Raw genomic sequence first — 16321 nt, 5'->3', positions numbered from 1 at the left:
TGATGCTCGAACACTTTGGACTCGGAGAAAAAGATGGTCGACTAAAGAGAAAACACTTGAACTTGCTTTCTAATTAAGGACTTGTAAGCAGCTGGTCTCTTGTTCCAGAAAAGAGCATCTTAAAACAAGTGGCATTGTGGGTCGTGCACCTGCAGTCTCTCTTCTGTGTCGCCCCCAACTGCCGTCGGTCTGGTGCATGCAGCATTCATTAGAGTGTTTGTTTTTGTGGGTTTCACTTGGATGTTTGAGCTTCACTGGATAGAATTTAGACACAGGGAACCTGCATTCATATTTTCAGGATGGAAGAAAAAAATAGTCTGATTTGTGATACTCCAGTTCGCTTTGCTGGAAAATCAGTATTAGGAGTCCTAAAATATGCCTGGAGAAGATTCTTAATTATTTTTACAAGACTTATTTTAATGTTAAATTACTGCAAATTAATTGTATTGATTAAAAAAATTAAGTCAAGTCAAACTCAAGATTCAGTTAAATTTGAAAATGAATCTTCATGCGCAGGAAACATGTAAAAAGTAGCAGGTCTCAGTTTAAATCAGCCAACACATCATCACTAAATGTGCAGTTACACAAAGACAACAGACCATCAATTAAACCTGCTACATCATTTACTAACTGTACAATATTGAAAATAAAGTCAAAGAAGTTCAATTAGATCACAAAAAAAAATACTCTTCATGAAAACATAACCCTTGGCTTGACTCACCAATTACAGTTTATATTAGCTCATCAGCCACTTCAATAGGTACACGTTGCTAGTTCCAGGTTGGACTCCCTGCTGCTGGAAACCTTGTTTGAATATTTTGGTCCATATTGATGTGGCAGCTGCACATCCATGATGAGAATCTGACGTTCTACGGCATCCCAAAGGTGCTCATTTGACTGCGATCTGATGACTGTGGAGACCCTCTGAGTACAGTGAACTCATCGTCATGTTCAAGAACCAATTAGAGAGTTGTGAGATGGTGCGTTATCCTCTGGAAGAAGAAAGTCAGAAAATGGGTACGCTGTGGTCATAAAGAAATAGACATGGTCAGCATCAATAATCAGGTAGACTGTGGAGTTCAAATTATGCTCAGGTAGTATTAAGGGACCAAACTATGCCAAGAAAATATTCCCCACACCATTACATCACCACTGCCAGCCTGAAACTTTGATACAAGGCAGGATGAATCCATATTTTCATGTCGTTTATGTCAAAGTCTGACCCTACCATCTGAATGCTCCAGCAGAATCAGCACTCATCAGACCAGGCAGTGTTTTTCCAGTCTTATGATCCAGTTTTTGTGACCCTGTGTGAAGTGCAGCCTTAGTTTCCTGTTTTTAGCTGACAGAGGTGGCTACAGGTGTGGTCTTCTGCTGCTACAGCTCATCTGCTTCGAGGTTCATTTAGAGATGCTCTTCTGCATACCCTGGTTACAGCGAGTGGTATTTAAGTTTCTGTTGCCTTCCTATCAGCTCAAACCACTCTGGCCATTCTTCTCATTTCCTTTAGAGAACTACTGCACAATGGATACTTTCTCTTTTTCCCACCATTATCTGTAAAACTGTAGAGATGAATTTCTGAACAATTCAAATCAGCCCGTCTTTCACCAGCACCATGTCACATTCAAAATCCCCTTTATTAATCCCTATTCTGATGCTCAGTTTAACCTTCAGCAGGTTGTCTTGAACATGTCTGCACAAAATGCTTTGAGTTGCTGCTAATGAATTGGCTGGCTAGATATTTGCCCTAACAAGCAGTTGAACAGTTGTGCTTAATGATGTGACTGATTGTATTATGTGTTATTTATGCATTATTTACACAAGGAAAATTATTTGTAGATTTCTATATGAAACCTGTGCAGTCTTTTACTTTTACAATTTCTATTATGTTAAATAAGTTAATAGTATCACATCATTGTACACTGAACACCAGTTTCTTCTCAAATCTAATATTTTTACAAGCAATATGCAATGCAGTTTAAAACATAAACTGATGACGAGGTAAAAGTTTCTTACAGCAAAAATGGCTAAGTCCATCAGTCTGAGTAAAGAATGTATTTAGATCAGCAGAACCAAAAGAAGCTCCCCTGCTGAGTGAGCAGCCTCGCAGTCAAACATTGTCCAAAAATTTTATTTAATGTGCCACTCCAACTAAGCCCCTGCCTTGACTGCCATATATAATAAGAGCAGCATCTGAGACAGTTATTTCATCATTACATTCCTGCATGTCCATGTAATTATTTCCACTATGCAAAACAAGGCTACGTTGTGCTTTTGTGCATCTGTTTGCTCTGACGGACCAAATAATACATTATCTTAAAAGCCCCAAATCTTACAGTCATTATCTATTGTGCAGCTTCACGTTGAGCATTTTCCGGGTGTTTCAGGGTAATTTCTCCACCGAGAGTTTTTTTTGCGTGTTTATCCTCATAAATATTGATGCGGCTGTGCTTGACCTTAAGAATAACAGTTATTAAAGCGAAAGCAATTTTAAGTTGCTTATAATTTAACGGTTCCTGGTCTGAGACAATTACCCAGCTGAACAGCCCTGCGGTAAGCAAAATGTCAGGGCAGGTTAGGTCGGATAACCTTTGACACACACAGCACAGTATTTGGCTCACAGCAATGTCAGCGTCCATGTTTCCCAAAAGGAGATGTCTCCCTGTGTGTATCTGAGTGCCTGTGCTCAAGGCAACAAAACCACATCACGCTCTTTCAAAAAAAAAAAAATCTATTTGTTGGTTTGAATAGTCTTTCTTTTTTTATTATTATTATTTCTGAAGGGCAGTTATAAAGGATCAAAGGTCAGGGTGAAGTTACAATTGCAGTTCTGGCTGTAGATTTGTTTTGCACGTCAGCAGTCTGGATGCTCATCGTCAACACTGCCTAAAAACCAGAGTTTCCATTATACTGGTGGCACTGTGCTCTGCCTGTGTGTGTTACAGTATAGATGCCCATCCTTTATACCCAACTCCACCTCCCTGAGCTCTTGTACACGACCTCCCCAGCAGCATTTTTACACTGACAGCAGTGCTCACCCTGCAGGGCAGCGTAACCACGGGGCAGCTGCCGGCAAAGATAAGAAGTGGGTTTATTTTCCCCCTAAACACTTTTCTAATAAAAGGCAGCTAAAGAACCAAAGAGGAGCCAGGAAAGAATGTCAGGCTGACGCTCACGGAGCTCATTGTTACCCAGCTGATGAGCGGGTCTTAGTAGGCAGCTGCAGAAACCAACACCAAATAGAAGCCAGATAATAGCTGAGACTCTTTTGTGGTTGTATCCTTTGTTGCTCTTTTTGTTTTGTTTTTTTAAAAGTCAGTGGTAACAGGTGGCAAAGTTTGATCTGTACATTTGGAATAGGCTCTGCTGTAATTGTTCAGGTTGGTGGTTGAGTCCCCAGGTGGCTTACTCCATGCATGTCGGTGTTTTCAAGCAAGACACCGAAATAAATCTGCTTCTAATGTGCAGGTCTGCACCTTACATTGCAGCTCCGCCTCCATCGGTGTGTGAATTTAGGTGTGAGTGGGTGTGAGGCTTTGTAAAGCACTTTGCACTGTTCTTGATATAAAGGCGCTACGGAGCTGCAGTCTTTTTACCTTTAACGGGAGTTAGATCACGACTGCACAGATACTTTTTTTCTGTCTTTGCGTTTAATTCAAACATCTTTATTAATCGTTGACATCAAAGTGACTGATTTTCCCACGTGCCTCTTTGTCAAACCAGTGACCCTTTCCCCCTGCAAGCCCACTCCTTCTTGTGCTCTCACCCATCTGCCCCAATAAGTAATTACATGCTACTGAGTGGTAATTAGCTTCTGAGGAAGTGGCCAGGCCTCTTGGGTTTCATCAGTCTTTTATGCACAGAAGAACTCTTATATGGACACGAGGCCGGCTGCTTGATGTTAGCAGTAGCATGTAGTGTCATCATGTCAGATTACAGTTGTAGCGAGTCAGCACAGATGTGTAATTAAGGAAGCCGGAGCAGCTGAGCGGCTACTGGAAGCAATATCCCTCAGAGGATTACAGACTAAGAATTGAGACATTGTCACAGCCACACACACATATGCACACAAACGCATGCACAGACAAAACTGTTTACAGTGCGGTTCATGTGGTTGCTGTATAGCTTAACTTATTAATGAAGAAATAAATATGCGACTGTAGAACTGAAATAAATAAGGTGAAAGGTCTTTATTCAGGAAATAAAATGGTTATCGTTGACCAAAAGCCAGTAGGACTTTGGATTAATTTGCATAAAATAATCTCTGTGGGAAATAAAAGTTTATGAGACTTGCACATGTTATTCAGCAAGTTAGTCTTTTTCACCTGCAGTAACAAAATAATTTCCCAAATTTAGGATAAATAAAGCATATATTTTCTTAATGAAGGTGACAGCACCTCATTTAAAAATCATTTAAAACATCTTTGACAGCTGTAAATATTTAAAACCTTTTACCACATGACTACTCTGCAGTGGGTTATTTATGATTATTTGACATTTTAAATGACAAGAACGCCATATTTTTATTTTGTTTTGTTTGTTTTTTGCATTTGTGAAATAACTATTTTTTTTAAATTACAAACAAAACTGGACAATAATGAAGTGGAGGAAAAACTATCCAATAGCATGTATAGTATACAACTACTTAGCAAAGCAGCTTTGAAGCTCTGCACCTCTCAGAGCCTACTTTGATAATAAAATAAAATAATTAGCAGCCTATTAGCTTTATACAGTAAAAGTAAACAAAAAATAGGAAAGTTTCAATTTGATTTTGACAAAAGTCCAGCAGCAGATCAAACATACCAGGAAGCCAGCAGCGTTGGTGGTGAAAGCAAACAAATCTGTCCACACGCTGTTAAATTCTCCATTTTCTTCTGTGTTTTTAATTTTTAAAAATTTTGAAATCCATAACTAGATACTGTATTTTTTTTTTGTTCTATATCACTGCATACCACCTTAACTGAGGTTCACAGGGAGTCAGTAGAGATGGGCAAAAGCCACAGGTTCAACACCCCTTATCTCACACCACCAGCAACAACAATTGCTTGACTTAATCATCAATTAGTGAATGAATACAAAAACCTACATGATGACTGAAAGAGTGGAACTTGAAATAAAATGCTAACTCATTTAAAAGTTTTAGTGCACTTTAAGAAAACCTTTCCATTTGCCCATCCCTGAAACTTTGCATACCTCCAAACACAGCATAAAAGTTTTTCCCTTCATGGCCCGTTGGTTCTAATGTTTCCTTATAAAGTGATTAATGACTACCCCTGCCCTTGACCTATTTAGAGGACCGATTTAGGGATGCTGAGTAGAGATGTACCTATTCTTAGGTAAACATTACATAAACCAGAGATGAATGCGGTTGCTCTCTGACACTTGCTGGCTCACTGAGTTAGAGTGTTAGGAATTTATAGAACATGAAAAACAGGCCATGTTTCTTTTTTTCCAGCTGGATAGGCAATCACATCTTGTTCCGCCATTGTTTCTCGGGTGAAGGGGGGGGGGGGGGGGGGGGGGGCGCTGAGTTTTTTAGGACGCTTTCTATTCAGAGTTGTGACTTTACCTGCAGAAAAAAAAACTGAATATACAGCATCATAAAAAATTAACGGGTGTGAATCTTTGTTCACAAAGATCTGCAGCAGAATATGGAACAGAAATAGTACAATTTCTCCTTGCTGAACACCATCAAGCCATAGCATAGACTGGCATAAAACTTCCTCTGCCTGCTGATGGATCAGACTAATGCCTGTCTCCTTCTATAATTCCACAGTGACAGTTTAGTTGCTGCTCGCTGCACACCCAAGAAAGGTTGTCACCGCTCAGAAAAGACATCCCCTGTGGACTGCTTTCTGTTCAGCCCGGCCAATTAAAGTGCTAGATTGTGGAAAGTGCAGCAGCAGCTGTTTAATACTCCTTCTTAGACTTTCTCTCTGTGGAATCGTGAGCATACAGAGCAGTCTATCGGTCTGTCTGTCTGTGTGCTGCCTCTTACTCTCTGGGCACAAAATCTGCAGTCTGATGTTTTCAATTTGACAGCAGAGACAAGTCAGTTACTTTGCTGAGGCCTCAATAGTAACTTGTTCAAAGAAATAATGAGCAAATATGCATAAATACTTCCTGGATTATTACAGCAAATTCAGTATAAAGATGAATGACCTTTTCAGTAAAGCAGATTTCAAACCACAAATATTTTTACATACCCTTAAAGTCAAAGTAGTGTGTTTTCTAACATCTGAAGCATCTATTCTATGAGATCCACGCTGTATCTACTGCTTATGAACAACATAATGCAATCTAAAGTAGTAAAGCCATACTTTTTGTGCTGACAGGTTCAGCTACAGTATCTGTTAATGTTTCTAGCTTCAGGCTGTTTATTTTGTCTGCAGAAGTCATTTTCTACCAGACTATGTTTCACTCACCACATTCTGCCTGGAAGCCTGTAGGTGAGGAGTCACAAATCTAGTGTAAGCTGGTGGTTGTTTGACACTCGCTGAGCATTTGTAAGGACACAAAAACTGGAGACTGATGATTGTTTTCTCTTCTTTGTTGCAAAGTTGTGAAAAGAGACTGAAATATGGGTTTGACTGTGTGTCCTAGAGAGGAAATGAATCAGGAAAACAAAGTGGTAATATCAGCTCAGTGACTGAAAATACCCAGCATTATCCAGATTAAATAAACATTATATAATATGGTTACTTTTTTATCATCGCAACAATGTGTATGCTTCTATGTATTGCATTTAGAAAATGTGAGAAGAGCACTGTAATGCAACACACTAAAAAAAACCTAAGTCATTCTGGTATACACATAACCAAAATGTTTGCCATACAAAGGAACCTCACTGCAGCAAGGTCACATGCTTGTAGCAAGCGAGGGAACATGTGACATCAAACTCTATCCTGTCATCAAGATTAACATATGTAGATATGCAGAAGAAATGTAGAGCCTTTGAATACCACAGCCTTGAGTTACTGGGATAAGATCTCAGACCGACGAACGTGCTTTGTGGCTTTATGTCCTGCAGAAATAACTAAACAAGAGCTGTCCGTGGTGCTGAAATGGAACCAAAGCAAAGCTGTTTTGTTGCAGAATTAAACAAGTGCAGAGGCAATAACCACATCATACCATCCACATGTAAACTAAAGCAAATATTCCACCACGTCAATGTCACATTTGCATGCTTAGATGTTCTGCAGCTTTCACTGAAGTACACTGTATTTTCTAATCTGCAGCTCCATAAATGTGGCATCACATCAGTCAAACATAGAACAAACAGGTAAATGAACCTGTTCAGTCAAATTAAACTGAGTCACTCACTCTGGCACCTTATGAGATGAAATTGAAAAGGTGAAATTGAGTGTGGCTTTATACTGGTCATTCTTAAAGCATTTGCTTTCTTTCTCCAGTCATACTTCATATTTATGTTTATATTCCACTGGCACATTTCCATTTTCCTCCATCTCTCTATTATCCACTCGATTTTTAAATTGAAGAGTCAAGACTCTTCTCGGTTCATATCCTCAAATTAGCAGTAAGCCTAAAGCCCAGTGGGAAAATCGGTCACTAACCTTTGTGGTGCTCATAAACCCCAGTCGACTGTTTTATGTCATACTGTCTGCAGTGCATGATGCCAATTTCTTTCAGTATCATTCAACATTCCTAATAACCACCATCAAAGATCCAAAATGACCTGATGAAGGTTTGGGGAAATTAATTTCAGCTGAAAATGAATCCACACTAAACTCTGATTCATGTTTTCTTTGAAAAGCTTTGACGTAAATTCAAAGAACTAACTGGACTTTGATTCCCTGTGTGAAGAAGAGATAATGTATTAAACACCAGGCTAAACATGATGCATGAAGCTCTACCTTGCTTGTTACTGACATTCATATCAAAAACCTCTCTGTTTCACAAACGCATGTAAAAAAAAATCTACCTCTGCTTCTATACTTCTAACACATCTTTACCTTCTCATGTTCCACATCACAGACAGTAATTTCCTGCTGGGTAATGCCCAGGGTCACCGTGGGTACCCCATTGTGTACTGCTCAGATGGCTTCTGCGAATTGACGGGCTTTACAAGAACTGAGGTGATGCAGAAGAACTGCAGCTGCCGCTTCCTGTACGGTTCCGACACCAGCGAGCAAGTGGCCCAACAGATGGAGAAGGCTCTGGAGAGCCGAGAAGAGTACCAGGCTGAGGTCCACTTTTACAAGAAGAACGGTGGGTGCATACTGCAGAAGCTGTAGAAATAAAGTAGATCCCAGCTGCTCCAATATTATTAACTACATTATTTTGTTTTGATCAACCAGCAGCCTGATCAAAATGAAAAAAACATTTTTTTCAACATTTTGAAGAGTGCATTTATTTTTAGATGAGAGCTGAATGTTCTGGTTGAATTATGAATGCAGAATTTAAAAGAGCGGTTAAGCAGTGCCCTACGTGCTTTTTAGAGAGTTGGTGTTCCTCAATTTTCATTATAATTAATACAAAACAATAAGATTAAGGCGGAGTAAGAGGTTCTGAGAGGAGTTGTGTACCCTATTTCCACAGCTAATGCAGGATAAGGTACTGTACGTAGTGTCTTGAATTACCTCCTTCCTTCTAACTTCTGGCTAATCCTTCTGACTCAGAATATGATGTCATGCATTAGGAGAGAACATAAAACACTGTTTAAGCCTCCCTGATTGGCACGCAGGATTATACTCATTCGACAGAGGCTCAAACCTGCTTCCTCAGGGTGTGTGAACTGCTTATTATACAATTGGATTGTCAAATCTGGACTTTAACAAAAACACGACTGCTTTTAATCTTTTTATTTCTTATTTTTTTAGAGTAAAGCAAGTAAAAGTAAGGCACTGCTGCTAAAACTGATTTTTAATTCACCACAGTTAATAAAAAGTAGACACCAAAAAAGCAGAAGGCTAGAACAAAGACTGTGAAAGTTAAAAAGGAAAATGCAGTTTGAAAGCTAGAATCTCACTTGGCAAATGTTCACGACTGGTAGAGTATATAAAGAAGTCTGTCACCGAAGGAATTCACTACACGTAAACTCCTCTAGTGTGTACAATTTGCAAGCACAAACACTCACAAATGGCTTGCTGCCTGTTGTATTTACACTGACAGGCTTGCACTAAAACACCACCATCTACAATGTTTTCTTCCCCCTTCTTTCCTCCCTGTCTGTGTTGACACACGAACAAGCACACTAGAGACACTAAAGAAGATGTGAAACATCTGTTTGGTGGCAGAGCACAATTTCTACAGAGTCTGCTAATGAGCATACTGGTTTCTGGTGGGGTCTTGGATCTGTGCTGTTCCTTCCCTCTCTTACTTGTTATATCCAACCCTCTAACTTTCTCTTTCACTTTGTGTTCTATCCTGCAGATCACTGTCCACAGCTAATTTGGGGCATATTTATAGAAAGGCTATGCCATATGCCAAGGATATGACAAGTAGCCACAGTTCAGCGATGGTGACATGATGTGAAATTGCACAACCTTGGCTTGAGAAACTGATGCCATTAGGGAGATACATTAACAGAGGCGATGGGGTGCACAAGACCCCACGTGAATTTGATTGCCAATCAGGACCTCTAGACCACAAAGGTTTGGCGTAATTAAATTCAAATCAACCAGAGAATCACCACAAAACAGCCAAAAGGATACAAAGGGATCACAAATGTAGAAAAAAACACAGTGTGATGAGCCATAAAGAGATTTTAAAGAAAGACAGGAAGAATGCACACTTTCCAAAATAAATAAATAAATACCAAGGACACAGTGACTAAATAAGGCCCCAAATACACAGAAAACAATCAGTTGTGAGCCTCACTGAGACTGAAAACAAGTACAAAGAGAAAGTCCACAGAGAGTCCAACCACACAAATGCCACAAAGTAAAGACAACCAGCAAAAACAACTCAACTAATCTCAGGGAATACAACATATAAAGAGTATGCCAACACCTTTCAGTTTACCAATGGGACTCAAACTGATATCTGGTCTGGATTAAAGTCATCAAAAGGTGGAAGGAGTCTGGGTCAGCTACACAATAGGCTGTATGACATTAAATCAATAAAGAGAACGAAAACTAAACAAGCAAAACTTCAATAAACAGGACAACTATCCCCCCAAATGAAATAAATAAAAGGGAAGCAGGGACCCGAGGATACTGGAGAGTAAAGGAAGGAGAGAGGGTGGAGCAGAACAAAGAAGGAAGCAGGAAAGAGGAATTAAAGACAAACAGCCAAACAAACTCTCCAACTAAATGTTGTACCTCTTCCATCTCTTTTCTCCAGTGGGCACATTGTTTCATAAAGTTTATTTGGAGGTACAAACAGGTTTTTTCTTTAATTAATATGCCATCATATTATTCAAATCCCTTTTTATGCTACACCAGCTTTTCTTTAAAGCTCTACATGGCACAGGATGAGCATTTGTCTCCATTCTCCAAATGAGGTGAAAGGAAAACTATTACTAAATGATCATTTCTGCTTCTGTGGCAGGTGTGGCCTTCTGGTGTCTGTTGGACATTGTGCCCATAAAAAACGAGAAGGGCGAAATGGTTCTCTTTCTCTTCTCATTCAAAGACATCACTGACACCTACGAAAAGGGCCGCCTCAACAGCAAGAAGGAATGTAAGTTGAAAGGTTTGTTTTTAGGGGGGGGAAAAACTGCTTTTATTTGCTTACTAAGAGCATGATTTACGAGCGGGTCATGCTCGGGCCCCTAGCTTTCATTTTCTCTGTGTGTTCTTGTTCATCACTGTCACATCCTACACAGCAGTTTTGTTTGGGCTGGCAGTTGTTCATTGAACTCAGACAGTTGTTTCCAATTGGGAGTTTGATTCAAGCCGCAATGTGTCTTCAAGTGGAACCTGAACACAGTCTGCCACAAATACCAATGCCAGGGGAAATACGCTCTTGTTTTGGCAACATGAATTTGGATAAGAGTCTTAGGATAGTGGAGCTTGTGTTTTTGTGTCTTAGTTGTGTAACTACACCAGAGAAAAACTTCAGATATTGAGTTGGATGGCACTGTTTTTTTTTCTCATATATCGCCATCTCACAACAAAGTTTACAGCCTTGCGACTTAACTGAATCTGTGTGACAGTTTCAGAGGACAAGATGCACAGGGGGAAGAGTACTTCTCACTTCAGTGAGGCCAGGAAGCGTGGACACACCATGCTGTACCAGCTGACCAGCCAATTCTCCAGTGGAGGCAAAGGAGAGGTCAACCTGGGTGGAGTGAGTATACCTCTATCACTCATATTTGACTGGATGTGATGTTTTTTTTTTCTATTTTTCCCTGCATGTCATCTAAAAAGATAAGCAGAAGTTGCTTAGACATGCAGCACCTTCACACCTGAGCTTAAATTATTAATTCTGACATCTAAAACATGAGATTTTAAGAGGACATTATCAGGGAAGTCTTGGTCCAGATTCCAAGAGTGTGGCCTAGCTCTGTTAAAAATTAAACTTATGACTTTGTTATTTTTGGTGCTGTTTTAATCCTACTTTTTTGTATGCAAGCTGTTGTTTGGTGGATTTAAATGGACAAAGAGCAAGGTCAGTGCAACAACTGTGGTTGATTGCAAGATGGCTCTCACTGCTGGTGAGGGGCTATTGCTCATAGATTAAGCTGAATGCATCGTTCTAATAATTTTTTTAAAAACATGCCGACACCTCCCAAACCTTTGGGTTATAGGTTATTATGGCAGAGGCCTGTTCTCATAAATAACCTCTACTCTCAGCTTCAAATAAGGCTGCTCTGTGTAACACTAAAGTATCATACAGAGTCCTGGGAAAGTTATTTTCACATTTATTTAACTACCTAAAGTTGGGTAGCTGACCCTCTAATTCATTTATTAGCAGGTTCTAGCAATGCACAGTCAATTGTATTCTCACCTGTAGTCTTTTTAGTCGCTCACCTGAAAGTTTGTTGTGCGCCCCATCCTCTTCATATCACCAGCAGTTACTTCCACTCATTTTTGCTTCACGTCACCAGATATAATTCACTTTCAAAGGTTTCATGTTGCCACAAATCACTTTCAGTGTCATGATTTTTTTCCCCCCTTCCTTTTATTTCTCATAATATCAAGTGGACAAAATTATACAATTCTATGTGAATTTATGTTTTGTTTTTTGGGTTGTTTTTTTTTACTTTGGTTTCTTTATTCGAAGTAATCTGTCAGTTGAAAGCAGCATCAGGAAAGGCACTCTATACCATCTCTGTTCTCCAAAGCATTAAATAAATGAAAAATAGCTACATAACAATTACATAAAGGTTAAGTAATCAACAGAGAATAAGCTTCATACATATATACACTACTGGAAATAAATAATTAGTTAAAAATAGTCAAAAAATTTCTGCAGGTGGAAAATCTTTAACAGTTTAGTGGTTAGACAGCAAGCTAGCTATTATGTCTAAGATGCTAATAAGCTTAGCAAAAGCCACAACTTTTAATTTTCCTGGTTCCAGTTTGTGTCATACTTTTCACACTTACACTCCACCTACAGTAGCTGCCAGTAGTTTGTAGATTAGTCCATCACTTCCAGGAAAATACAGTTAGCAATATTATCTGCCAACATTAGCCATTAGAAATATGGCGATCGCTGACTGCCTGGTCACTAGGGCTGTGTGACTAAGGCCTTATTCACTTGATTCTTTCATTGTCACCATGATTGTGACGTACAAAATGTCACTTGACTGAAAAACCTTAATGTGGGTGAGTGCTCACCAAGCTGACCAGCTAAGCTAGGTTAGAAAGCTGCATTCACAAACTATACAGGTGCACTGCACATAGCCACAAATGAAGGCTACGTATTGCACACATTTGTTGGGCAACAAGCCATAATATTATCAGGTAATCCATTAAAAATGCTTCAGTATGCTCCAACAGGATCCAGAGTAAGGCCCAGCAGATCGCTGTGGGCTTCAGCTGCCTGTTCACGACACCTGTCAATCAATGTGGCACAGCCTAATTCAGCTGGATAAAAAAATCCCCCCAGTCAGAGTTTGGTTGGCCAGATCCCAGTAAACTAAATGTGGGCCAAACACTGTCTTTCTGTATGACAAAACAGGCCATGTCAACAACAGTGAGAGGCTGAATTCTAATTTTTATATGTAACTTAAAGATAAAAATACAACAAATAATTAATGTTCTCTGATTTTCATTTAGCATGTACATCCCAAATATATTACTTGTCCAATTCTCAGTCTAAACAAATAAGGATTAAAGGATGCTTAAGTTTGCTTCGTTAGCTTAATTTTTGGTGATTTCACAGTGCCTACATCCATTTTTAATTTAAAGTCTATGGAGGCTGCTATACACCAGCATGCATTCACTTAAATTGGAACTAGGCCATTAATGTAATCTATAAATTTAAATAGAATGTAAATGGATTAGAAGAGCAACCTGGCTGATATGTTAATGTAACTAAATAAATTCCCTGTTTTCTGTTTTAGGATAATTTTGGATCATTTGGATATCATATGTTTTGCCAGCCCTTTGTAGATAGGAATACCACTATTTTGTCTATTTTTTTTTTCCGTGTATGTGTGTGTTTCAAGGGCCTTTAGAGACCTTTAGCTGTGGTTATTATTTCTACATAAAAAAGGCTTTTATAGGCTTGAATAAAAAGTCATGCCTCGCTCCATGCTGTGATATTCATGAGAACAAGCTTCTGTTTTGCCCTCAGATCCAAACGGGAGCAGTTTTTCTGACAGAGCACCATTTTGAGATAATCCCACTCATTCCCCACAGAGGTTCGGTTACTGACCGAGTCAGCACTCAAACCTGTCCTTCAAATATGTGTTTGATCACAAGGGACTAAAAGCAATTCAAAACTTTTCAGGGATAAAGGTTTTGGTTTTTTTCGAGTGAACCTGTGAGACATCTGCGTCTGGTTCAGGCAGAAAACATTCAAAATACATTTTTTGAATAAAAAGTGGTGCGTGTTTTTACAGGATCATTTAGCTGTTAAGTGCCTGAAACCAAAGCACTTGTTAATTTTAGTCCAGAAATTGAGTGGCCCAGTAAAATTTTACAGCTGAATATCATTATTTTTAAAGGGTTTCTGCCATTTTTACACTATGTCGCTCACCTGACACTGAATTTTAAGCTCCCACAGCAGTGACACACGGCCAACCTTTAAAAGAAACGAGAATCTCACACAGGCTTGCCCTTTTTTAATTTCACCGCACATAATTTTGCAGGTATATACTGCTCAAATATAAGAAGATACAGTAAAAGTCAGAATAACTGACTACTGAAAGCTCATTTATATTAGAAAATAAAATAAACTGTTACTAAGAACCCAAGAGACAAGACATTTACTTCACATTGCAGGTAGTAGTGTCGACTTTTAAATAATTATGACCAATCAGAGTGTGGATAAGACAATGCCAGCACTTTGAAAGGGTCACATTGGTATTTAATTGAGAAATCAAGCATGTTTACACTCAGTTGAAACAGCACCAAAACTGCAGGCTTTAAGAAAAATAGGAAAAAACGAAGTGATAATACTCTGCTGCATGCAGCTGACCTGCATCTTGTTAATACTTCCAAAATCAAAATCTCGACTGCTGCTTTCAAACCTGACCTGCGGGTGCCTTCATTGGAATCGGTGTGCTACACCTCCCTCCATCTGCCAAGCCTCCTGCTGCACTCCTTTTCCACCTACTTACAGATGCCAGTGCTGACACCATACGCGCACCGATCACACACACATTTGAAAGTGCACACACATTTCACAAAAACATCCAAACAAAGGAAGAGAGCAACATATGACCATAAAATCAACATTCAGATTCTATGCCAGCTCTCGAGGATGTATTTTTAAGTCATTTCTCAGGGATATTAATACAAATTCAACACATTTCTGTCTCTCATGTCCTCCCCTTCTCACACATGCACACACTTTTTACAAACCTCCGTTATTCCCCTACTCCACCTCTACTACCAGAATAATCGTTTTAAAGTGTTGAGCAAATTCCCAGAGAGATTAGATTATTCTTTTCCTATGAACACCGAGCCAAGGGCAACTTCGCTAGGGACAAAATAGTTGCAGAGAAACAATCGATAGCTCACGATCTGATATGTAACTCCTATTGCAGCGAAGGGAAGACAGGTGTGTATGAAAAGTAGCACATCAGCAGACCAGTGAATGCAACACGTTTAAAATCCACAGCAAAGCCAAAGACGGAGGCTGAATTTTAGTTTCTTTTTTTTAAACTTTTGAGTTAAAATGTGACTTCAGTGCACAATAAAAGCCCACACAAGCCAGTGCTCTTGCCTAATTTATTCGTGACCTCAGGGACTGATAGTTGCATAAAAAGGCAATTTCCAGCAGCATCATATCTTTCTGAGCCAACATGTGATGATGCAGTCTTATAAACGCGGAGGCAACGAGCATGTGTTGATGCAAAGCAGAAACATCTGCTGTTTAGAATAAAAGCGACATTTTATTTGTTTTGTGTTTCTTTGACAGCTCATTGGATGGTGTCTGCGTGAGTCTTTCACTCACTTTTATCTTTCAGACATCACCAGTGTCAAAAACAAAGCAAAAAAGCAGTTTGTAAAGGGATTATTTTCAAAGCAGTAATAATGAAATGCAACAGACCAGATGAAATGTGTCTGCTTGTTTATTTGCATGAGCAGACTTTTTTCATCTCAGCATTGAGTGCATGTTCGGTTAATTTTATTTGGGTTTTGCAGTTTGGCACATATTTTATTTGTATGTGAGTTTTATTAATTGACTGGCTTCACAAACAGACTTTATAACTACAATTTTGTAGGCACTGGGGTTCATTTTAGAGACCTGTTAATGCACCCGCCTGTACATTTACATAACACTGCTGCACATTAACTATCATTTTAATAAGTGAATGTGCTTCTCTGAATGACAAAATAAACAAATAATAAATTAAGAAGTGATTGGATGGAATATTCTAGATGCTGCTTTCTGTTTTGTTCATGCAGTTATTTTAGTGTTTGGCAATGCTTAATTTTAAAACCCAAGTGCTGTCAAATTTTTTGTTTGTTTCTTTTTTCTTTTTGTACTTTCGTACTTATTTTTTTTACGTACATTTGCCTGATGGTAAATGTTAGAAAAATAAATTTAAAAATGGGAGAAAAATATATGAAAAAAACAATACAGAAGATTATTTAATACACTGTACTGTATTTTCTTACAGTCCTGTTTCCTAAATAGCTAAATGTTCTATCTATCTATCTATCTATCTATCTATCTATCTATCTATCTATCTATCTATCTATCTATCTATCTATCTATCTATCTATCTATCTATCTA

At 38.9% G+C, this 16321-nt stretch overlaps 1 protein-coding gene across 1 annotated transcript in view; it reads left to right on the top strand.

The window, feature by feature from the left end:
* Positions 1-16321, top strand: part of LOC102307750 (potassium voltage-gated channel subfamily H member 4) — a 43165-nt gene that overhangs the window by 6185 nt on the left and 20659 nt on the right. Inside the window, exons 2-4 of the mRNA XM_005951474.3 lie at positions 7996-8229; positions 10513-10644; positions 11120-11253. Of these exons, the coding sequence (XP_005951536.1) occupies positions 7996-8229; positions 10513-10644; positions 11120-11253 (500 nt within the window). The remainder of the gene's footprint in view (positions 1-7995; positions 8230-10512; positions 10645-11119; positions 11254-16321) is intronic.

This window comes from Haplochromis burtoni, unplaced genomic scaffold (assembly GCF_018398535.1).
Source record: "Haplochromis burtoni strain Fernald_Lab_line unplaced genomic scaffold, NCSU_Asbu1 Contig_1026, whole genome shotgun sequence".
Classification (NCBI taxonomy): domain Eukaryota; kingdom Metazoa; phylum Chordata; class Actinopteri; order Cichliformes; family Cichlidae; genus Haplochromis; species Haplochromis burtoni.
The sequence above is the reverse complement of the archived record's forward strand: the minus strand, read 5'-3'. Positions and strand labels throughout refer to the sequence as shown.